Source organism: Didymosphaeria variabile, assembly GCF_027946475.1.
Source record: "Didymosphaeria variabile strain IMI 356815 chromosome Unknown scaffold_5, whole genome shotgun sequence".
Taxonomy (NCBI): Eukaryota; Fungi; Ascomycota; class Dothideomycetes; order Pleosporales; family Didymosphaeriaceae; genus Didymosphaeria; species Didymosphaeria variabile.
The window spans coordinates 4,100,801-4,124,548 of record NW_026611624.1 but is presented as its reverse complement, the minus strand read 5'-3'; the positions used below and the strand labels follow the sequence as shown (position 1 = coordinate 4,124,548).

Below are 23,748 nucleotides of genomic sequence, written 5' to 3'. Positions count from 1 at the left end.
GATGCCGAGCCGTGGCTAAAGATGAAATGATAAGTACGTGTGATAATCGCTTTTCAGTTGCACCTGGATCAGGCTGTGACCGCAGCTGAGAGGCTGTGTAACATTGCCACGCGGGGTCTGCATACGGGGTGGAAGTAAGTTATTCCGATAACATTCTCGTATTCCGGTAAGTCGCCGTCATCTACAGGTGTTGCAATATGTCATATGCCGTTGCGCACTGTACACCTATACTACATATCCCATACCTTCCCTGCACCCAATCAAACTCCAGATCCCTACTCATCACCCCATCACGCCTCAGCCTTCTCATCATCCACATCCCCCTCCGCCTCATCCTCATCCTCATCCTCTTTCTCCTCCTCCGCAACCACCTTCTCCTCCTCCTTCTCCCTGACAGGGATCTCCTTGGTCTTCCTCTCCCCCCTCGGCTTCTTCGCCTCCTCAGGGAAAAGCTCAGCAAAGAAATTCGGCAAAAAGCGATTAATCCTCTTCCACGTCTCGTTCCACAGCTCTTCCTTTTCAGGCTTCTCCTCAGGCGGTACGAGATACCCGCCGCTCGACATGACGAGCAGCATATTCTTGAGGTTCTCTGAGACGGCTTCCTCCAGATTGTCGCCCTGGCCGCTATTGATCAAGCGGTCCATGATAGTGATGATCTTCAGCCAGAGGTCTAGTAGGTCGTCCGTCTCGGAGAGGAGAGTCAGGTAATGGAGGAAGACCTTTGAGAGCAGTGTCGCGGCGCGCACGCGTGTTTCGCTCATGCCTAGAGGGTCTGATTGGTACACCTCCGGTTTGAGGAGCTGTGTGATGAGAGGGAACAGAACCTCGCTGAAGATGGCGGTCCATTCCTGGTGGTCTTGAGACGCGAGTTCATTAGACAGAAGGGTGCGTTGCAGCGCTCCAAACGCTTGTTGTCGGATTTCCCGGCATGGGTTGAGGCATTGATGTGTGAGGGTCTTGAGAATGGGTGACCAATAGGCTGTCCATGCTACTAAAGGTCAGCACTGTTGCGTGCACTATATGAGATCATATCATACCTTCGGTGGTCTCGAGATGTGACTGCTCAATGAAATTGGGTACTCTGTTGGTCATCTGGAAGACAATAGTCATGGCCATGCTTCCACGGACGACGATTTCATCGCTCCTGCTCGATGTTAGCGCTTGTCCTATCATTTCCGGATCGACACTTACTCTGGTTTCTTAGGCTTGGGAGCTTTGCCTCGTCGTACCGCCTGGTCGTACAGTTGTTCTTGTCTAGCACCAACTTGAGCCGTAGTTGCAAACTCATTCAGGAGCGCGATCGCAGCCTCGTAATTATCCGCTGTCACGCCCGGTAGCGAAGAAGTGGTGAGATCCTCAACCAGCTGGAAGACATCCCCAGCTGCCTCAGGCACGCGTTGCAGCTTGTTCAGAATAACCCAGAAATCTGGGGAGCTGGCCAGCTCAACACGCAGCCCATTTGGACCCTTCAAGCAGTCTGCCAAGCCCTTCAAAAGCGGGCTTGCGCATTGCTTCAGGAGCTCCTCATCGAACTTGGAGAATGTATGTAGCAGAACGGGAGCCCTGATAAAGTCGTGGTCCTACAAAGATTAGCGTTCGCCATCACAAGTCGAGGTATTTACATACGTTGCTAGCCTTCAACAAGCTCAAGAGGTAGTATACACATCGTGCGATCAGCACAGGGTGCAGCTTCGCCGCATCCTTGATCACGGTCGACAGCGCATCCGCGACATCCTTCGCCAGCTCTTGCACGGTCTCGTCGTCCCTAAGGGCGAGAACGGTGGCTAATTCCAAGACGAACACCAAGCTGGCGTCATAGATTGGCCTGGTTAGGTTCTTCTTGTTTCCGTTGGTGCGCGGGCTTATCGTTTGGGGAAGCTCAGGCTTCACCACAATGACTCTTGGTGAGCCGTCTTCGGGTATTTGCTCGAGCAGGGACATCAGCAACGAGCGTAGTGAGTCTAGCGGTAGCTGACTGATGTTGGCCAGAATATCTTCGAAATGACATTCTTTGACGGTGTCCACTGTGCAGAGCGTATATTCGATTTCTTGATCAGACGGCTCGGGAGGCTCGTCATTAGCAAAGCTAGACACGTAAGATGTCAACGCAGAGAAGATGCCCGTATCTGCAGGACGTTCGACTCGGTCGATGATCTGGGCGGGACTTTGGAGTGGTATCGGTGGCAATGCTAACGTTTTCTGGAACGACAAGAAGTAAGGGGGTATCAAAGAATTGACAAACAAGTTGACCATGATGTGGATGAGCTGAGAAGAGGTTAGTTCTGTGTTGGAGACCAACATGGAAACTTACATGATTCCAACCATCTCGTATCGAGGCTTCATTGCCTTTGATGACTTGGAACAATACAACAGTTGCCAGTTGCGCTCTTCCGTCTCGTCCGAAGCGGACTGCTGTCTCACTGACCATAACACTCTTCTTCTCCACTTGCACTTCGGTATTCAATGACGTGCTAGGCGGAAGATCAGGAGCAAGGGTGCTGATGTACGCTAGGCATGAGATGATGCGATCTAAAGCATCGGTTAATTGATATTTCGCTGCGATCTGGGCGCACTGATCAAAGCCAGTGACGACGCGAGAGAAGACGGCGTCATCAGTTGCTGACATGAAAACATATGACAGGGTCGCTACGATGGGCTTCCAAGTCGCAGCAAACATGTCTGCATCGAAAATATTCGTATCACAGATGACTAGATCTGAGGTCGATTGCGTCTTGATCAATAGCTCCTTCCATGCATGATCGTATGCATGACGAGTTTCGTGTTCCTCGGGCAGGATGATTTCACGATTTTTGATCGACTCGTAAATCGATTTGATATATTCGGGGTCAAAGTCCTTGCCATCGTTAACACCACGCAGGTTCTTAGCAAAGTCCTCCAGAGCCATGCGCTTGTTGCCTTTGAGATTAGGATTATGCTGGTCCGTGTTGAGCATGATGATAGCATAGCACAAGATGTAGATGGCGTCCGTGTTCGCGATATCTCCGGAACCAACCTGTTCGAAATATTGTGTTGAAAACTCGGTGACGATCCTCTCAATGAGTGCTGATTCTCCAGGTAGACGGAAGCTGTTCAAAAGCCGTCGCAGAGCTTCATCCACTCGAAGAGTCGTAAAGTCAAATTCATGAATGAATGCGTGGAGAATCGCCTCGTTACCTCGTTTCGAGATGAATTCACCGAGAACCCTCTTGTCAACCCGACTTGTGCCCTGTAAAATCCGAACAATGCTCTTCGGATCATCGGGATTCTCGATAATGCCTTGGGATGCAAGGAAAGCGACTCCCCCCTTCGGGCTTTCGTTGAACTTTGTGGCGCCACGAATGATGATGTTCTTACGTGACCGCTGTTCGCGCAGCGCCTCCGCGCTGGGATAACCTTCGGTTACTGGCTCATCGTCCAACCGGTCCGCAATGGACTGAACGAATCCCAGGAGGGCATCCAAACACAGTGGTGGCACGTTGACTGTGCTCCATGTGGCTGAATCAGGGAAAGCATTTCGCGACAGAAGTCCAATGATATCTAGGCAGACGTCCATCCGATCCGTCTCACAGTCATAGTTGACAAACAACTCTGCCATGAAAGAAGGTATGCGGACCAGGCCACCCAGATTCTCGATCATGGCTTCTCGTGCATCGGGTTTCCTAGCCCCACCCTCCAAGCCAAGCTTCTGCCGGTCTTTTACTGGCACTGGTGTTGACCGGCCGCTCGATGGATTTTGTTGCGGAGCCGGTTTGATGAGGCTTGGCGCTTGCGGTACGCCTTCGTATAAAGATGGCTCTATCCCTGGCTCTATAGGAATCTCCACTCTTGGAAACAGGCAGGCGACCAGATATGATAGGTATAGCTCCTGTTGCAGCTTGAGGACATTTCTGCAAGTAGCAAGTAGTGTGCCAGCTACACGCAGAGATTCGTTCAGAATGGCCATGTTCTCTGCTCTGACTAATTGGAAAAGATGCCGACAGAGCGTGTCCTTCGCTAGGTTGGCCAAGCTGGGGTGGCTGGCAATCGATGGGCCGGCTACCTCAAGCGCGACATCAACAATGCGCAGCGCCATGACGCGCATAGTATCAGTGTGCAGCCGATCGTGTGGATCGAGCAAGTCGACTAAGACTCTGAACAATTCTCGAATTGAGGGCAACGAGTACGGCTTGATTTCAACGGGTGCTTGCTCTGATTCGATAGTCCCTGGAAGATCAAGCGTGCTTCGATCTAGATTCGGCGCGTTACTGTCGGTATCCCCTTCGCCCCTCTCTGAAGTGCTAGGTTGTTGGGGCTCTTCGACTTTGGTAGGCAATCCTGCGCTCTCTCCGTTTGTGGTAGGATCCATTTTGAGGCCGTCTGGCTTCTCATCGTTGTCCAACTCTTCATCAAGTCTCTGAAGCTCCTCCGGCGCTTCTATCTCCAGTGTCTTCAACCTCTTGAATATGACGTGACACATAGATACCATCGCAATCTCTGCAGACCGTCGAAGCAACTCAGACAGCCTAGATTGGCAACACATGCTAAGGCCTGTTTCCATCATCTCGCAAATGCTCTCGTCGCCCAGTACTTCGCCTGCCTGACCAGAAACCATGCTCTCCATAAGCTTTAATATTCGTAGAAGGACAATCTCATCGGCTGCGGAGTCGCTGGCTTCGAAACGACAATGTGTGATAGCGGAGGAAAGCTGCTGCATAGCTTCTGGTAGGCGCGGGGAATCACGACCGATGATGTTATAGGACAGAAATTTGGTAATAGCAATCAGCGCGAGCGAAGTGATAGGCGCAGACGTCGAAGAGGACCGAATGACCTGGAGGAACGGATGGAGCATGGAGGGGGTATCAAAGGTCTTGATGTCTGGCGGTGTGTTAGTAGTGCCCCGAATCAATTTGGCGAATAGCCACACCTTTGCAGCCCTTCAGCTCGTTCCTCAAGCGCGCAAAGGCAGACATAAGAGGGTTGTCCTGCAAGCTCTTGCCCTTCTTCCCACGCAGGCCCCATCTGCTGGGTACAGCTTCCTCGTGTTCGCCAGTCCCGCCAACTATGCCCTGCCCAGCCCGATCTCTCTTCTGTATAGCCGGGGTCTTGTTGGAGGAGCCGCCTAGAATAGCGGAAACTGAGGAATGAGCCCAGCGCGTATGTTTGCGCATGGCAGACGTGACCGTTATACATTCTGTGACCACGAGCGCTACTGGGTTGACCGCAACGGGAATGCGCCGTGGTTCCGTGAGGGTAATGGCATCTTGGAGCGTGTCCGGCGACAAGCTGTCGATTTCTTCGTTGGACATATTGGAGGGTCCTTCGACTCAGAGAAGGCAGGATCCGATGCGGTGGTGGGTTCGTAAGGTGAAGCTTGGAGGGGACAGACGCAACTATGCGACCGGTCAGCAAGCTCAGGAAAGGAACTTCATGCTCTCAAGAGAAAGTTGCCTAAAAGAGCAGGATTTAAGTATAAAGCAGACGTGTAGTGATCGTGTCCTCATCGGTAGGCTCCCGAGATTTGCAAGGCAGCTACAATTGCGAAAGCTACATTGAACATTGGGTAGGTGAGGTGCCAAGTCCCAGAAGCCAGGGTGTCAGCGCCCGTCGGACCTCCGCTAGGCGAGCGCCTGATGGTCCCTGAAGGAACACCACGTCAATCTTCTCCTTTCAACATGAAGTTCGATCGCATGTTATCTAGAAGTTACGAAGGAATGATGCCAGTTATTTGGTAGTATATCCTAGGGCAATTTAGGCTATGGTAAATTTCACAGTTGTGACCAGATAGTGCGTAGCAGACATTCACAATCGAGTAGGAGCTTGGTCCATTAGAGAAAACAGTATACATCCGCGTTGAATGTTTCGATATTCTTACAAACGCAGCGCCCACTTGATCTCTCACGCTGAAACGCCTCCTCATGCAAATTCTAGTATATACACCAGCCCTTCCATCCCGAGAAAGACATCGCAAGCCTCTCCACACGCCTACAAACAAATCCAAAACAAAAAATTCGAAAGACATCGAGACATGAGCAAGGAGACCGGCTCGTGCAGTCTCTACAAGCCGAGGCTCGACGATGCTGGTGCAGAAGATTCATCCATGTCCGGCGGTCGGAGTGGCTATTAAAAGGTATGTTGATGAGGACGCAATCATAGCCCTTGCATCGTTTTCGTCAAAATCGTCGTGTATGAGTCGAGTCGACTCTCTACCCTGAGCCTGGATTTGCGGGTCTGGGCGGCATGTCAGGGCCGGCTTTTGCAGGTTGGAGAGAGGCGGTCACTTACTGCTTGGGTGCCGCCTTCTCCTTCTCGTCGACACCCCAAGCCTCGTGTATCTCCTCCCTCTTCACAGCGTCCTTCTTCGCATCGGCGCCCTCCTTCTTTACAGCCTCCTTCGGCTTCTCATCCTTAGCGGAGTCCGCCTTGTCCGCCTTTGCATCGTCCTTCGCTTCTTCCTTCGCATCTTCCTTCGCAGCTTCCTTTGCAGCTTCCTTTGCAGCTTCCTTTGCAGCTTCCTTCGCTTTCTTCTCATCTTCCCTCTTCTTGGCCTCTTCCTTTTCTTCGTTCTTCGCTTTCTGTACCAGGTTCTGTACGACGGCCTTGTCCTTCTCCCAGTCACTGCCTTTGTTGTCGAACTGTTCCTTAATCTTATCTTCCTTCTGCTTCTTAGCGACCTCTTCAGCTTCCTTCGCCTTGCGCTCCTTCTCCATTTCCTCCATATGGCGGATATCGTCGACGGAAGGCTCGTACAAATGCCAGATAGTGTAGTGAGGAAGACCGACAACGGAGAATTTCATGCGCTTGGCCATCTGCTCTGGTGTCAGTAGGTCTCAAAATCAAATCCCGGAAGGAACTCACCTTGCCGAAACCCTCGGTCTCAGCATGCTTTTCGAAACTGAACGCGGGGAAGTGGACACCCTGTCGGAAGACCTTCGCTTTGGCGAGGATACTGACACCACCAACACCATCAATCTCCATTTCCATGTCAGGATCGCCGTAGGGGTCACGGAGGTAGGCTAAATGCGGTCGCCAGGTGGCGTATTCTGCGTAACCTTCGACAATCACAGCATCCTCGTCAAGAGTGTCTGCCAACGCTAATGCCGTCTCCGATTCTTGCCACGAGTTGAGATCGTAAGGTTGCTCGCCACCAAGCCAGTCGGGGAGCGGACGCCAGACATCTGCGAGAAGTGGTTAGTGGGCTGATAATATCGGTGGCTTCGGTTGGCTTACTCGGTACGATAACATCTTTATTGTGGCGCATGAGATCCTCCAAGATCGTGAAGGGAGCCGTTTCGACGTCGACATCTCTCCAGTAAACCCAGCTGTGAGTTGGCCGAAGCGCCGCGCTCAATAGCCAGTTACGGGCCTGAGCCATCGACTTACGTCGTCCAGCCTGAGCAGCGAAACCGTGTCGAGACTCGACATCCTGGTTGACCTTCTGCCCAAAGTCCTTCTGCAGAATCGAGATTTCTCCGAATTGGTTCTTCGGCTCCGGATCTGCCTGAAGCTCCTCCAGCTTCGAATTAAGCAAATCAAGCGTGTTGTCCTTGGAATCTCCAACCAAGAACGCAAGATCGATCAGGTTGTGCGGGTACGTAAGGTTCTTCAAATGGGCGAAGAACATGGGCAGATGCGGCGCGGCGTCTCGGAGCGGAGCGCAAAGGAGAATCCGCTCCTCCCTTTCCCACCCTCTTGCCGTTCCTTGTACATTGCTCAAATCATAATATCGTACGGTCTCGAGTTTCGCGTCGTCGCTAGATGCGAGATAGCTTAGTGGGCCGGAGCCCAGATCCGGTCGCAGATCGGGGAAAAAGAAGAATAGACCCGTGAGGAAGATGGATCCTATCAGCAGTAATCGCTGTATTAACTGCCGCCGCCGCCTCAGGGCTGGCTGTGATCTAGGCTGGAATCTGCAATGACAGTGGTAATTAGCATCGTGTGTCCAAGATGGGTGATCTTTCAGGGCGGCAGAAAAGTTCAGCTCCAGAGAGGCCAGCATGGCAGTAGCAGACGTACTTGTGAGGTTGAATAGAAAATGTGCCGCCCCCGGTAGAAGGGTATGCGGCTTGCCCGTTGGAAAAGGCATGGCGATGCATCTTCGACTTTGCATGTAAGGGCAGCATCCAGGAGGGAGTCCGCGAAGTCAGATCGCGCTGAGTTCTCCCTTTGAGCACCCCCGGTCACGTCGACCCGCAAGTTTCGCCGGGCGCAGTGCAGTGCAGAGCAGAGCGCAGCAGGGCCGGGCACACGACGTCTAGGGCGGGTGTGCGATGCGAATTGATGCCACAGGGGCGCGAACGAGTGTGGAGGGATGTTGTGGAGGCTGCGATAACCCTTGGCAACTGATGTCGTCGTACGGGTCTCTGGAAGACTTGGCTCCTGATTTATTTCGCTAAGCTGAAGCTGGAGGCCACCGTTGTCATAGACATGCCCCGATATCCCTGGCAGTGATTACCGAAATGGCGACGTGCAGCTAGGCGTGGGCGGACAAGGAAGGGAGAGCGTGCGAGCGGCTGACAAGCGTCCTCAGCTATCGCAGATGGATACTCTTTCAGGATATGCGCGAATGCGCTGCGGAGGTCGAAGGTGCAGCGCCGTCGGGGTCGTGCCAAGCGGCTAGCATTGATGTTTCAGGACACCTTGTTGGAACCTCGAGAAATCACCGTTGCAGGGCCGTGTAATTGTCCCGTCCCCACCAGATTTTCTCATGCTCGTGAATGTCGATCGGTGCCTTTAACTCCACATTCACTCTTTCCGAAGCTTTAGTACCCGCTGAAATCATTCGGTCGACGCGCGGCCACTGTTGATCGTTCACAGGGATACAACGGATGAGCACGTGTGAGACAGAACATGGCATCTATTACTATTCTAAAACTAGCAAATGTGTACTCTTCACTGCACAAATAGCCGGCCCGAAATACCAAATTCACAGCCAGACTCAGACACTGCGGTTGGACGTCACTGAATCTGCACCACGGTGGTCAGTAAAAGCTCACGAAGACACCGTGTTAAACCAGACGATGAAGGCCTGTTGCTCAGAAAGCCGTTATAGTCATGCTCCGCCGCTGGCCTCCAGTCACGACAGCCCAAGACGGACTGCTGCGACGTTCGGCTCAACAACCGCAATTACGCACGTTTGCACGCGCAACTCCACAACTCGTCATTCCAAGCCGAAGCCGGTAAAGTGCGGGAGGGCGACCCAGCATTGGATGTCGTTGAATGGATAAGACTAGGTTTTCATCATGGCGAGGGAGGGTGTGGAGGATGAACGTACGGGAACCAGATAAGCGACGTGTCGCCGAGACTGTGGGAACTAGGGATGGCCTGCGCATACAAATCAGTAACAGTCGCTTAGTCGATAACGAAGAAGCAATGACAAGGATTTGCGTAAATCAGACAAGGTAAGCTATGGTATAGAGTGTCTTCAAGTGGTTCAGTAGCAGAACTGAAAAGATATACACACATCATAAAACGCGGGATCGTGTCGTTGGGGGGTATGGTAAAACTTACTTGTTATGAGTAGCAGCATGTCAGCTTCTGCTGGTTAGTTTAACCTTGTGTTAATCGGCAAGCACGCAACAACGATGTTCAACGATGTTCTTGTTCAGCGCGACTTCATCTGGAAGTCTGCTGGCCGACACGCAGGTCGCGGTATAGACGTCCAAGTGCAATGTCACAAGCCAGTTGAACTGGCTGATTCCTGTCCGCGCAGCGATCTTGGACTGTCGGAAATCGAGCAGCTCCTAGTGTCTGTCAGCTTGTGATTCGCACCTGAAGCCAACAGCTTGCGATGAAGATGGAAAGGATCAGATGGTGGTGCATGATAGTTCGGGCTCATTATAAGTCACCAGAACATATAGGAAAGTATCAGTCATAAGAGGAAGTGTAGTGAAATGTGTGCCGGTAACTTACTTTGCGCGTGAAGCACCTCGAAAGCGAGGTGATGTAAAGAAGCTGGAGCTGGGCAAGCGAAGAGAAAAATATCAGCGCGGCAGTCGCGAAATCTTGGCACGTTAGTCAGCGAGCATTTCTCGACGCCCGCGTCACTCCCAACCTACCTTCTAGCTTTGCGCCCCTTAGCACTGCACAGCACACAAGATGGCAGCGAATACGGACAGGAGAAGGATCAATGCGCCCAGCGGCGGCACCTCAGCGCCGGTTTTCGCCAAGACGGTCCTGGAATCTGGTTACCTTCAATCGCTACGGCCAAACAGAACAAGAGGACCAAATGAGCTACGAAAGACTTGTAAGTGCTTCGCTGAACAGGGAGACGAATATCTTGCGTTCGTTACTTCGGGTACAAGGCAATTTTCATGTCTATTAGAGCTCCCTCGAGCTTCCATTGCGCCCTGTCTCAAACTTGAGCCTGAACTAACAGACTTGGAATAGTCCTTCAAACCGGCATTGTACCCTCTGCGTCAGGCTCCGCATACCTCGAAGTTCCCACCGCATCGTCCTCGCAGTCCACCCTAATTCCACCTACCTCAAGCCTGAAGATCGCTGCTTCAATCCAAGGCCCGAAGCCCCTCCCCCGCAGTGCGCCCTTCTCCCCGACTCTTGTACTCACGACCACCGTAAAGTTCGCGCCATTCGCTACCAGACATCGGAGAGGATACATTCGCGATTCCGCAGAACGGGATCTTGGCGTACATCTGGAGACAGCTTTGAGAGGCGTCATAATTGGCGAAAGATGGCCTAAGAGTGGGGTCGAAGTTGTCATCACCATCCTTGAAGGGGATGAAGATGCATGGTGGGGCGACAGCGGCGCTGAGGGTGGAGCTGGTAGTGGCTTTGGTCTGCTCAACGTGCTAGCTGGGTGCATAACCGTTGCGAGTGCGGCGATCATGGATGCAGGCATTGACTGTGTTGACATGGTCGCTGGAGGAGTGGCAGCGGTCACAGGAGATGGACAGAAAGTCCTGGACCCTTGTCCAGCGGAACACCAAGATCTTGTCGCAGCTTGCGCAGTGGGCTATCTGGCATCAAGAGACGAGATCACAGAAATATGGCTCAAAGGAGACGTCGGCGCAGATCCTGACGAGCTCATCGAAGGTGCTACGCATGCCGCTCTGGGAAGCGTGAGTGTGTTAAGAGAGGTGCTGCTCGAGAACATGGAGGCGAAAATGAATATCACCAAAGAGGGATCAAAAAGGAAGCTGGAAGACGTCGAAATGACTGGTTAAGGCGTGTGTCGGGTTGGGCCGCATGGATCTCTTTTGCATAGCGACGGCGTTTATATACCATCAGGGACGGGAACGAAATGTGTAAAAGATGCTTGTGAACATATCTGTCACAGCTTTCGGCCAACTGCGGGCGAAAGCTTCGAGATGAACCATCTAGGAACGATTCTTGTGTTCACGACGTGCTGATGTCTCTACACTTCTCACCGGCTTATTCCGATCGCTTTTTAGAAACCTAACGATTATGTTGCGACAGAGTAGATCTAAGCTTTGCGATTACTCACTTTTATCACATTTTCGATCACTTGCAGTTACCAGATCATGGGTGATCGCGCCTTCCTTTCTCAATGTCTCTTACTAGCCCATTTTGCAAACGCAGTTCCAAGCTTAGAAGCCGTTCCGTTTGCCCTCTTATAGTACATAAACTCATCGCGCTTCAATCCACTGTCGATCCCTCTTCATAGTGACAGCAGCATCGTCTGTGAATCGGAGCCATTGGCACTTTCAGCAGCAATCATGGCAGCCACGACCGAGCCGGCCACTGTACCAGAAGAGCACCCCGATGCACCTGAGATCCGGCGACAAGTAAGTTGACAAGACTTTTGCTCTACGGTCAGAGAGTAGGTTCACTAACGGTGTCAAGGTGGAGTACTACTTCTCCGATGAGAACCTCCCGATCGATCTTCACTTGCTACAATGCTGTGGCGGCCGCGAAAACCAGCCCGTCTCCATCTCGCGCATCTGCGGCTTCAAGAAGATGCGCGGTTTCAAGCCAAAGTCTATGGTCCCCGCCGCCCTGCGCAAGTCCGCCTTCCTCGTCGTCTCCGAGGATGGCAAGCAAGTCAGTCGCAAAGTTGCTCTACGAGGCCCTTGCGCACTCGATCCAGACTACTTCAAGGACGACGAGATCGCGTATGATCCGAGGGCGCGGGTACCGGCTGTTCAGCCTGTCCCGTTGCTACCGCAGACGAAAGCTGAGTATCCGGAGGGCAAGAGCAAGAATATGATGAAGCCCACGGGGTTCGAACATACATATGTGAGCTACCTATGACCACGTTATCTTTGCCAAGGTTCCGCTAATATATGTAGGTCGAGCCACCTATTACTCCAGATGAGGCCCAGGAAGAGGACGCCATGTACGATCCCGACAAGCACTTCGTGGAGCGCATTGAGATCGCAATTCAGCGATTCAAGCAGAAGAGGCGGATGCATGAGCAGTACTCCAACATTTTCAACAAGTGGATGCGCTTCGGTGGTGTGGATAGCGCTCCTCGCATGTTCGGAGGTCTATCGAACAAGGACATGGCTGATATGGATGCCGAAGAGATTGCGAGAGCTAGGGCTACACATCAGGTGCCTTGGGATCGAGAGAATACCAAGCACTGGGGTGGTTGATTTCGTTGGTGTTGCGGAAGCTTTTCTGTGCGTTGACATCCTGAGTCCACTTGAGCTCAGGAGTGAAGCCGCTGACAGTATTGCAGGTCATCCTTCTTCCCGGCTCACTACGGCTTCAACCCCCATCAAATCAAGACAGCCTGCCAGGTCCTCCGTTCCTTCTACAACTACCTCATCTACCACTCTGTGTGTCCCGAGTACCGCGACGACCTCGACAAAGCGCGTAAGCTGTGCGACACCGCCGAAATCGAGTTATCCAAGTCATACAATGCAGGCCTTGCCCTTCCCGGGGCCTTCAACACCGCCGCTAGTACTATCTTTGGTGGTTCTAAAGCTGGCACTTACACCGGCAACGTGGAGTGGGCCATCAAACTCAAGGAAGAGGGTGTGGATCTCCAAGAGGTGGGCGTGATGGATGAAGAGGCCAGGATTACCTTTAGGACTGCGGTTGCCATTATGGGAACAGACGAGCAGCAAGCCTTGCTCGACAAAAGCTGTCAAGGTGCTGAGGGACGAGTCGTTCAGCCTAGAGGTTGTGACGATCAGTCCCTCAGACCAGCTTACCCGCGAGATGTACGCCCGCCAAAACGGGTTCACGGCTTCGAAGCTTCAACTCCAACCCCTCGGTACACTCGTGTGTCGCTCCTTCTACTTGGACGACTTCAATGAATATGATCTCCCAAAGAACAAATATTCGAACGGTCGCCTCTCTAAATCGGAGGATGGCAAGCAGTACGAGTTCTGGATTGAAGACCGCGTGCTGGAGGAGTGCTTTGTGGGCATGAAGCTTGATGCGAGGATCTTGACGCTAGCCGGCGGTATCACAATCCTCGATGACGTGCGAGAAGCCATGTGCAGCTTCTACAAGTGGCTGCCTAACGAGCTGTGGATGCATCGCCACCCGAAGGAGGTGGTGATTAGGAAGAAGGATCTGGATGAGGAGTCGGAGGCAGATGTTGAAGACGGCGAGGGCGGCGAGAGTAAGTTCGCGGATGACGAATCTGTTTACGGGGAGTAGGTTGAGAAGTGAGGCGTGGGCGACTCGGTCGTGACCTATCACAGATAAGGGAAGGGGCATGAGTCAAAGTTTTCACCATCGTTTGCGAGATTGAGTAGCTATCTCGAAGTATCTCCGTATTGCATTTAGCTGAGCTGCATGCGAATTCGCGAAATGCAAGACTCGATCGACCGATATTTAGGTATACGCTTAGTCCGCTTCAAAAGTACAGCGTGAATGCCCACATGGGTATTTCATACTTGATATGCCCATCATGATACTCGTCACAACTGACCGAGGTACCATACTGTGGTGAATCATTGAATAAATCCTAGGGTAGAGCAATGACGTTGTCACCTTCGAGTTCATGTAATATGGAGTTGGATCACGTGGTCTGCTTTCATACAGTACACCGCGGTTGCAAAACAGACATAAACAAATGATTTTATTGGATGCATGCAGTATCAAGACCTTTGTAACGACTCGTCTCTAACATGCAACCAATCCTGTATCATGCCACTAAAAATCACAAGATACCCGGCAGCATGAATGCTGCTATGGTTTCGACTAGAAAAGAGGAAGGTATGACTGTCGTGAACTATGCTAATAAACGCCATAACCGATTGTACAGAAAATCAAACCTCTAGAACACTTTGAACGCATCAGCGCTGCTGAGTTGTAGAGTAACTTCTTGGCTTAGCTGCGGGGATGCGGCTAAGTCAAGTGGGAGACCGACCTGGTTTGGTTAAACAGATGGAGTGGCAGGTGGCTTGTCGTTGGGATCTGGGAACTCCTCGAAGAGTGCGCTGATGTCGCGGTTGGAGCCCGAATCGCTCTCGTTGGCCGCTGCGTAGTCGCTGTTCGACTCTGGAACGTCTTCGACATACGCGTATACGCCATTGTTGGACTTGAGATCCTTCTCTTTTGTCGCGGGGTTTGTCGCAGATATCAACACAGGACGCTCATAGTGCTCTTCGGAGTCCTCGAGATGCTCGTCTTCTTCGGGATCAGAGTCGCTATAGGCTTCAGCCTCGGCCTCAGCCTCGTTGTGGGCAGCCTTGAGGTAGCTAGGCAAACCGGCCCCTGCGGAAGCTGGCCATGTCTGCGGGCCTTGCGCCATCTGAGGACGTAGAATGGGCGGTGCCTGAGAGTTTGGGTTGATCGGTTCCTAGGCTGAGGAGTGCTGACAGTGTTCTTGCTCGTGCGAGGTTTCTTGGGCTTGCGAGCTGGCATGTTGGTGTGCACTGGAAAGTGCTGAGAGGCTGGGCGCTTTGAGGAAGCGCGAGGCTGAGGAGGCGCCGAGTGTCCAGGATCGAAGCTACGGCCGAACTGTGTTGTTCGAAGATAGGATTCGTGAGGGTATTTTGGCGGATTTGTATCCTGAGCTCCCATCGGGTCTTGGTGTTGAGCATTCTGAGCACCCTGAAACTGACGAGCCATGTATTCAGGGAGTAAAGACGACATTGGTGGGGGTCCGTCAAAGTAAGCTGGATATCCTACCTGGCGCGGCTTCCTAGCTTGAGCGGTTATTTGTCCTGTTTGTTTGCCTGTGACGTTCTGTACCGCGCCCCGGTAGTGCTCAGGTCCACGTGCTCCAAAATGGCTAGATGCGAACAGTGAGTCGAGTTTGGCACCGGGATTAAGAGGCACTCCAATTGCGTTGACGGTATGGTTATTGCCCGTGAACGTCATATGGCCGAGAATATCTTGATTCAGCATGCCAGGATAGGGGTAATCAATGGGGTGAGAAGGACCATGAGGACTAAGATCGGCTCCCACGCCACCGGCTTGGAAGCCCAATAGAGGACTACCAGGACCAATTGTCGGGTTCTGGAAGGGATTTCCTGCAGCCACGGGGTCTCCAGTCATTGGATAGCTTGAAGAAGTAGGTGGCTCTGAAATAATAGGCATGCAAGCGGGTAGCTGAAAGTCCGGATTGAAGACCACAGGCGCCTCGTGAGCGGCAATTCTTCGCGAAGCTTGGGGGGAAGGATCGTGAGATGAAGTGTGCCGTTGCTGCGTCTCATTGAATTCCTGGACTTTTCCTTTGAGTTCTTTAGTCTTCCTCGCCTTAACACCATTGCTGTCGGCATTTTGATACTTCGTATCCCAAATTACTTGCGGATGGTTCGCTAAAGCGAACATGTGATCGATGTCATTGGTCGCTTCAGCACACGCAGTCTTCCAGTAATGGAGTACAACGATGATGGCCTCGATGCGGGCCTTGCAGTTGGCTTTCATGTCTGGTGAAGGCACTGTGACATCCTTCACGAACCCGTTTCTAGGCTTTGTCTTACGTGCAAGATCTTGTTTGGCTTGGCCCCTGAATCCCTTACGGCAGCGATCTATGATAACTTCGAATAGAACGTGGCAGCGCGATTCCACAAAATCTTGCCCGACGTACCAACCATGTTCGGCATTGTCAACCGGATGGAACATTTGTACTCTATTTGTGTATGTTCCCTCTTTGTTCAATTTGTCGTATATGTTCGTCAAATTGTGCATTGCATCCATCAACCGAACAATGTAGTCTTCCCGTGCCGCCTCGACTTGAGCGATGGTAGGGTCCTGGACCGGGTCAACGTGTGGTGTATGAGTTACACGGAACATGTTCATGAAGGCTTGTTCGGTACTCATAGTCAGTCGAGGATGGTTGGAAATCGCCTTTGTCGGTGGGATGTTTCGGCTGATTTGCGAAGGAAGAGGGCATCCGGCCAGTCCGGTAGCAAGCAGCCCGGACAAGGGTTCCAGGGCAGGAGGAGAAGGGTTTGATTGAACTTCAGTGCTGAAAGGAACAGGTGCTATACCATTCTTGACAACATCTGAAGGTTCCGCCTGGGAGGCAGGGAGCAATGCCTCTGCAGGAGACAGACCCAGAAACACAGGCGTTGGCGAGCCAAAGTTGAGTTTCGACTCTTCGTGGTGTTGGCCGGGCGGCTCAGGAGGCGTTTTCGGGGACATAGCTTGAGGCAAGGCCTTCGAGCGACTACGGTTCTTTGAGATGCAAGAGACCGCACGTTTCAAGTAGGAACGCGCTCAAGTCTGGTCGAAAAAAAGGGTGAGGGCGAAAGAGAGGTGGCGCTGTAGTCTTGCGCTGACAGTTAGATCAGCGAGGGGCTGTGACGCAAGCGCATAGCACGCCTTCAGAGTTGAAGGGCGTTAAATTGAGAGTATGTGGGTGAGCGCGCGCGCGTAGGGTTTTGTACCTTGAGGAAATTTAACTTCGTGAAAGGCCTCGCAAGTGAGCCGAGCCGGAGCACAGGCGACTCCGCCTCTCTGGTACGGTTGAAAAACATACGAGTAGTGCATTCCTGGAAGCCTCCGAACGTAAGTACACAAGCTATCCATACTTTTCCCCCAAAAAAGTACGTTAGCTTGGATGGCAACGTTTCGGGCATCTCTAAAAAGGCTATCAGAACGGAGACGCCGCAGGCACCTCTTCATTCTCTCACTTGTCAATCTCCAGCAGCCTATGGTGTTTTGAACTCAACTCATTCGCGTCCGACATGACCTGCAGATACGATCCACCGTGCCCCACAGCATCAAGCTCAGATCAAACGACAGCATACATCGCACCATCGCTACACCCAGCCGTATCGCCACAAACGCCGAACGCCACGACCTTTTTTGCCGCATCCACATTCGATAAGTTCGATTACCCAGTTCTGAAATCAATGCCATTTGAGCGAGCGTGAGGCTCACCATTGTTCCCACAGTCGATAGCAACCCGAGATAACTTTTGGCATAGATGAAGTCCGAAGACGTCGCAAGACATAGTGAGTTAATCCTCATTACTGTGACGACCATAACGCTTGGAGAAAGAGATTGTCAGCAAATCTTTGCATATCTTTCGGTCGAGAAGGTTTCACTGACATTAAGCCTATCTCAAAGACGAAGATCAGGCCCACCTTTGTCTTATCCCTTAACACGAGTTTAACAATGATTCGAACAGGTGCCAAAAACAACGGTAGGTCGAGCATCAGTCCAATAATTTCAATCGTAAGGAAGGAGGCCTTCTGGTCACCACATGTACCAACACTGGCATCCCACTGCGCGGCAAGTGGGCGGCAAATCAACAGGATTTCCAGGATTGAAACGATTGGATAGATGATGCTAAACCCCATGGCCGTTTTAAGCGAGTACTCTGTCTTCGAGTCGGGACAACCTGCAAAGAAGATTCGCAACAAATATCGATAAGCAGCGACCCGGATCAATCCATTCGTCGCTATCCATAGGCTTTCATGAATTAGTAGCGACTGAATAACATGTAAGCAATAGTAGCTTTCGCAGTCCGTTTTATCATCTTTACGTACTCTAGCGAGGATATTGACCTGATTGGGCGCAAACTCAACTTGGTGTTCGTTACGTCCTTCCATCACGATTGCCCATGTGGTTTGACAAGCGAGTGCCACACCAATCATCATCGCTAGCACAGTGATAGATTCGTCTAGTCCGAACATACCTCGTTTGTAGATAGCGGAAATAATAGCCAGTATTACAGTGGCCAAAGCGATGCTAACAAAGAGCCAAGTGATCATGATAGTGATCATACCAAAGTGTGAGATCAGAGCCATGGTGAGCCGAACGACATGAGGACTCTGAGAATCAAAGAAAGCATGCAAAAAAAGCCGCAATAAGGTTGATGCTGTGTCGCAAGGCCATGAGAACTTGCACATAACCGATAGTGAGGCGAAGCTTGGACTTGCATGATGGCTTAGACCTGAACTTGGGACCTCATTGGTGCGCATGACGAAAGGCACTTACAAGGCTGTATTCGGCAAGGCTTTCGTGCACTCACCGGATGAGGCTAACTCATCGACCAGATATCATGCGACGTTATAGTAGACCTAGGATGCATGCAAAAATTCATTGTTCTTGAAGATCTCGGAGGTGATTTGCGGACGCACTTTTTAGTCACGGACCTATAGAAAGCTATGACTACTTAGAATACCATGATGCTCTTAAACATGCTTGCCATTCATCGTGAAGACTCCAAAAACCAACATGAACCGTGCCAAAGGTATCGTAGGGAATACAACCATGAAAAACTCCAACAAAATTTATAAGAGTATTTAGAATTGCGAACTAGCATAAAAACTAAAGACAAGACTAAGATACCTGGTTTTTAGAGGCAGAGGAATGGTGCTATTGAAACGCATCCGGGCTCATGCACTCGCTTAAAGTCTGCATTTGCGATCAGCTGCGCAAGCATGATCAGTGAAGTCTAGGTGGTGTGTATTTGGACCAATGTGTGAAAGATGTAGGAGGATGGAAGGAGGAAGGCGATTCAGAAGTTGTCTGCGCTCTTGTTACTACGATGATAGGCAGCCTCTTCGTGATCCATGGTGCTATCCTAGGCATCACCGGTCAACAACCCAACATGTCACATCACGATCCTCCCGCGAACGTTGCCTAACAGCATGTGATAAAAGTGTTGAAAGAGAACTGTTAATCCTCGTTAATCAATTGCACCGTAGACTTCACCCCATATCACTCCGGCACCAACGGAAATAAGTGCTCCGGCCTTTTCCAGTCTTCTCAATATACATGAGCATGAAGCACACTGATATGCATTCCCACCACAACGTTAAAAGGAGCCCACCAGTAGATGTTCGGTTAATCAATTCCAGAGTCAGATTTCAAAATGTTGAACGGTGCATCTGTAGTCATTCACCAATTGAGACTACAGCATGTAGCGAGTAAGAGCGGGCTAAGAGCAACACCTCCCATCATCTGATGCAGCCTAGCGGCGTGAGGTGGTCCAGCCCCAGTATTTCATGAATTATCTGACAGCAGACCATGGCAGCGATGGAAGTATGCAGATCTATACACGGTCCATGCTTTGTGACAGTAAATCACCCTATGCTTTTGGAAGCTTGAAGCCACCCGGTACCGTCTTCTGAAAAACGCGTCGGGATCATATTTGTTGCTGACGTCTCCCAGCCTCTTGGCACTCTATTCCCCATATCCGCCCAATATGTCCTCTTTATGGTACCTGTAGTTAGTGAAGATGTACCTGTGCAGAAGCCCCTTATTCACTAGCAATCTTCCTGAGCTTCTCTTGTAGCTCTTCAACAGCGTTGTAAACTTGTCCATCATTTCCTGAAAACTCCGAGATAGGACTGGTGAGGACGACGAAGAAGGGTCCATCAGAAGAATCAATGTCTTTCGCGTTGTCGCCAGCCTTCTTCGATTGTTTAGTAGGGCATTAGTGAAGGGAAAGTAACCGAAGGAGAAGATGAAGTCTTGTAAAGGCCGAAGGCATCCGAGCATCTGGAGCATCTGCACACGTTGTAGTAGTCACAGGTGTATATAAGGCTATGACTACCAAGGCACTAGCTATGTGCATCCTAAACAGCGACGGTTTGTTGCGAGTTAGACGTTTATACCAAGAAGCCAAAAACAAACAGAAATCCAAGATAGGAAAGCCTACAGACAAGCCAGATAGAACAAAGACATCCTGCAACCCAAAGTCATCTCACCTTCCGGCTTCTCCCGAAACAGGTACACGCTCCAGCCCAGGTGACTTGAAACTAGAACTTGACTGCGATCTTGACGCTTCTCTTCTTCCCATTCACCTCATTGATTTGCTGGGCCGTGAGATCGGTGGTACAGCGGAAGAACCTTGCACCTGACAAGACTCTGTCTCCCAGGGGAAGTGGATAATTGCACTGGTAGTCATCGCCTGGGAAAGGAACGCAGTTGCCGTAGGTGTTGCCATCGAGGCCAATCATATCATAATTGCGGTCCTTGTATATGGCTACCATCGCTTGTCAGTTTCTGTTTCCTTTGCATCCTTGGGCCAGAGCGGCTTACTAAAATGATAGACAGGGTCTGTATCGTGGAAGTTCATCTCCACGCGCGTAGCCGCTCCAGGGTCCGAAGGATCCGCGGGACGAGGCTCGTATACCACACCGAACTTGTCGCCGCTCACCTGAATGGTGAAAAGAGTTAGAAATTGGCGTACTTTGCATGCTTGGATATCGTTTGGGGAGCCTTACATCATCACTGTCGTCCCAGGTTTGAGCGCTGCTGGCATCATCGCAATCAGGTTCGCCATCGAACACCTGCCATACGTCGAGTGCTGGCTCCGGGTTGTCATCTGGAACAGCAGTCACATCGGTACCCCTGTAGAGATCGAAGTTGGCTAAAGCTAGGTGGAATAGGGTGAAGGCGGAGACGGCAGATGCGGTGACCTTCATGATGTCGGGAGTGGGAGGAGCAGGGTTTCTTGAGCAAGAAGCTAGATCTGATGAATTGCAGTGAAGAGGAATGTCAGAGAGGTTGATGGCGGGAACATTGAGGGCTTTGTGCTTGTCAATTTATACTTGAGTGCTGATGGTCAGTGCCAGTCCTTGTTTCTTCCTCCATGACCATCGAGATCCTACATCTACTATTCCACGATCATGTTACTCGCTGTGAAGCCGTTTGACGTCGATCAGTATCCGTTCGCCGCGAAGTTTGCGAGATCCAGTTGCCTACTCACTCCTCTCGTACGAAACGCTTTGTCCAGTCTGCGAGTATCGCGAGCCTGATGTGAGTATCCTTACTGTCGGTACGTAGTGGACCAAAACAGTGCGGCTGACTAGCATGCAGGGGTGTCATAAAGCTAGGTGCAATCCTGTCGGATCCTAAGAAGCCTTAGGGATGAAACTCACCTCTAAAAGCGTGCATATTCTATTATGTTACGTAAAAATGCTAACAGTAGGCTGGAAGACAAAGGAACTATAGGGACCCCAGTCGACGATCTCGTGTTGGCTCAGCTAAGCGTGGTATCGTCTTACATCTTGGCCTACATTGTGAGTTTCAGGTACGCCCTGCTTATGCTCGTCACAACTCGAAGGGCAGTAGGTTGCCCTAGGTTTTGTCGAACGGGCATTCGTCTTGTTCTTTCTATATAGATTATGTCCGTGCATAAGTGAACAAGAGGATTGATTTACCAGGTTCTTACGAGACCAAAGCCGTGTGAGGTCGTTGAAGCGACAAGGGTTTCAGGCTGCTCCCATCTTGGCGGATCCTGTTGAGGGCAGACGTCTTCAGACAAGGCATCAATATTTGGATATTATGCTCGTATATACGAGGAAATTAGGCCATCAACGCATTTTGGATGCCCGTAGATCTGTCGATCAATGACTCCACAGATGGGCAATTCCCCATATCCAGACCAGATAGTAATGGTACTCAATAGTGTAAGGAGTGTATCTGAGGAAGGGCATACAATCCTGCAGATCTAAGCGACAGAATCCGTAATCAGACCGAAGTACAAAGTGTTAGGGGCCGCTTACTAGACCTTATGCAGATCATTGCAGTTCCAGCTACATGGAAGCTATCAAGCCTACCCAATTGACCTGACAAGCTGAAAAAACTCCAAGAAATTTTATGGATGGGTCGGTCTACTTCGCGCCTATCACGCGTAGGAACTTCTCGCCCTATACCAAATATGGGTCTTCCACACTGGGATCACTGCCGAAGGAACCTAATGCTAGTCAATCGAGTAATGCCCAACTTCGAGTTTCCTCTTTTGAATCACCAGTGACCAATCCTGATATGTCAAATCTCGCCTTTCTTACGGTCCCTAACCTTGACTTGACCCACCTGTTCCTGCGCTTTAGACAGCACAAATGACAACACAGTACAACACATGGATCTACATGGCCGAGAAACTCCGAGAAATCTCTTCAGAGCCACAGAAAGGTGCCGGAAACTTGTGTGCCGTATGACTTAGACCATTCGTCGTTTGGAGAAGAATCACCGGTGCCCATCAGAGGCATCGGTTTTAGGTCAGTTTTAGGACTCGGATGCGCTCATCTAGGAGCACAAGGAACCGTTCAAAATGTTCTAGAATCATAGAGGAAGGCCTTTCAATTTTGGAATACAAATGCGTATTATCCAATGCACCACCAATTCCACGACAGCGGCTAGACGAGCTTTAGACACCCCTGCCCCAAAATCTCCCATCAGACGGAATCGTAGGATACCAGCCAAACATACCCTAAATTTCAGCTTCGATCGCCGTCAAAGAAGAGGTGTAAGTAGTCCACGCCACGCAGGGTATCGTACAACGCGACCGCTCCTCAGCCCAGCAAAACAAGTAAAAATTGACTCAGCTGCTAGAAGTTGATCGTGCACACTCCTATGATATCGCATTCAGTACTACTCACTTTCGTCATGATCGGGCAGCACAGACGCCTTCGATAGAGCTACAGAAGTGGAGGACGTCTCCGCGGGGAGAAGCAGTTGGGGAACCTTCCCAGACGGGAACTCTCTCAGAGGTCTATAAAAGCTTCGAGCTTCAAATTATCAACCAGATAGACTGGCATCCTTCCAGTCGCAATGTTGTTCCTTAACTCACTGTTGGTCGCCTCCATCGCCTCAGCCGCTGCGCTCAGCGGACCATTCGCACCCCGCAACGCAGACACCTCTACTCGTAAAATCTTTCTCAACGTAATTCGCCCCAATCCAGACCCTATCACCCACCCTCCTCTAACCCATCGCAGTTCGACCAGAAGTACGCCCCGCCAGTCAGTCTCATCCCCGCCGGCAACCCACGTGACTCCGAAAACAACACCCAGCCCATCTACTTCAACAACTTCCAAATCGACAGTCTCCCCCTCTCAGAGCCCTCCCACCTTGGCCTGCTCCCAGCTTCTGCACCAAACCTCGCGGCTAGCAGTTTCCGCGCCCGCCTCACAAACGGGTTGCTAAACCTCCTCTTCAACCCAAAGGAGATTGATAAGAAGTTTATACAGTCCGCCAGCCTGAGCATCGACGCGGTAAACGGCACCTTGCAGCTCATAAGCATGTATATCGGCGCCGCTATATCCTCAGCCTTGACACCCATTCCTGTTCCTCAGAACGCCACTTTTGAGTTCACGGGCATCAAGGCAGACGGTAATAACGTCACACAAATCTATGAGTACAAGACTAAGACGAACGACAGGCCGCTGCAGCTGATTGATAATGAGGAACTCGGCGAAGTGGTTTTCAAGCCTGAATTTGTAGAACTGAGGGAGGTCTTGGTTAGGATTATATCTGCGAGTTTGACGACGATTCCCGGGGGTGGATCAGGTTGGGGTGGCGTTTGGGGTGGATAATGTTACGGCGGTTGTCACGCCGAAGGGTGGGGCTTGAGGATGTGTGGAGATGCTTGAACAGGGCGTGGGGTTTACGCTCGTTACCTGATATCATTAATGTATCGCT

The 23,748-nt window shown here is 51.2% G+C and overlaps 7 protein-coding genes across 7 annotated transcripts; 3 read left to right on the top strand and 4 right to left on the bottom strand.

Moving 5' to 3' along the window:
* Positions 1–290: 290 nt before the first annotated feature.
* Positions 291–5,285, bottom strand: GEA2 (GDP/GTP exchange factor for ARF; the record flags this gene model as incomplete). The annotated part of the gene is made up of 6 exons (XM_056216580.1): positions 291–988; positions 1,038–1,144; positions 1,192–1,580; positions 1,627–2,265; positions 2,312–4,854; positions 4,904–5,285. The coding sequence occupies 6 exons, from the start codon at positions 5,283–5,285 to the stop codon at positions 291–293; spliced, it is 4,758 nt and encodes a 1,585-aa protein (XP_056070827.1).
* A 972-nt stretch (positions 5,286–6,257) lies between these two features.
* ANP1 (Mannan polymerase II complex anp1 subunit) lies at positions 6,258–7,600 on the bottom strand (the record flags this gene model as incomplete). The annotated part of the gene is made up of 3 exons (XM_056216579.1): positions 6,258–6,785; positions 6,835–7,154; positions 7,207–7,600. The coding sequence occupies 3 exons, from the start codon at positions 7,598–7,600 to the stop codon at positions 6,258–6,260; spliced, it is 1,242 nt and encodes a 413-aa protein (XP_056070826.1).
* Positions 7,601–10,074: 2,474 nt separating this feature from the next.
* On the top strand, positions 10,075–11,159 carry MTR3 (3'-5'-exoribonuclease; the record flags this gene model as incomplete). Its single annotated transcript, XM_056216578.1, has 2 exons — positions 10,075–10,222; positions 10,366–11,159. The coding sequence occupies 2 exons, from the start codon at positions 10,075–10,077 to the stop codon at positions 11,157–11,159; spliced, it is 942 nt and encodes a 313-aa protein (XP_056070825.1).
* A 513-nt stretch (positions 11,160–11,672) lies between these two features.
* N0V89_007816 (uncharacterized protein) lies at positions 11,673–13,569 on the top strand (the record flags this gene model as incomplete). The annotated part of the gene is made up of 5 exons (XM_056216577.1): positions 11,673–11,741; positions 11,800–12,192; positions 12,246–12,433; positions 12,638–12,953; positions 13,018–13,569. 5 exons carry the CDS (start codon positions 11,673–11,675, stop codon positions 13,567–13,569), a joined length of 1,518 nt encoding a protein of 505 aa, XP_056070824.1.
* A 724-nt stretch (positions 13,570–14,293) lies between these two features.
* N0V89_007815 (uncharacterized protein) lies at positions 14,294–16,509 on the bottom strand (the record flags this gene model as incomplete). Its single annotated transcript, XM_056216576.1, has 2 exons — positions 14,294–14,716; positions 14,737–16,509. 2 exons carry the CDS (start codon positions 16,507–16,509, stop codon positions 14,294–14,296), a joined length of 2,196 nt encoding a protein of 731 aa, XP_056070823.1.
* A 3,572-nt stretch (positions 16,510–20,081) lies between these two features.
* Positions 20,082–20,750, bottom strand: N0V89_007814 (uncharacterized protein; the record flags this gene model as incomplete). The annotated part of the gene is made up of 3 exons (XM_056216575.1): positions 20,082–20,308; positions 20,365–20,482; positions 20,550–20,750. The coding sequence occupies 3 exons, from the start codon at positions 20,748–20,750 to the stop codon at positions 20,082–20,084; spliced, it is 546 nt and encodes a 181-aa protein (XP_056070822.1).
* Positions 20,751–22,881: 2,131 nt separating this feature from the next.
* Positions 22,882–23,642, top strand: N0V89_007813 (uncharacterized protein; the record flags this gene model as incomplete). Its single annotated transcript, XM_056216574.1, has 2 exons — positions 22,882–22,992; positions 23,046–23,642. 2 exons carry the CDS (start codon positions 22,882–22,884, stop codon positions 23,640–23,642), a joined length of 708 nt encoding a protein of 235 aa, XP_056070821.1.
* Between the last annotated feature and the right edge of the window lie 106 nt (positions 23,643–23,748).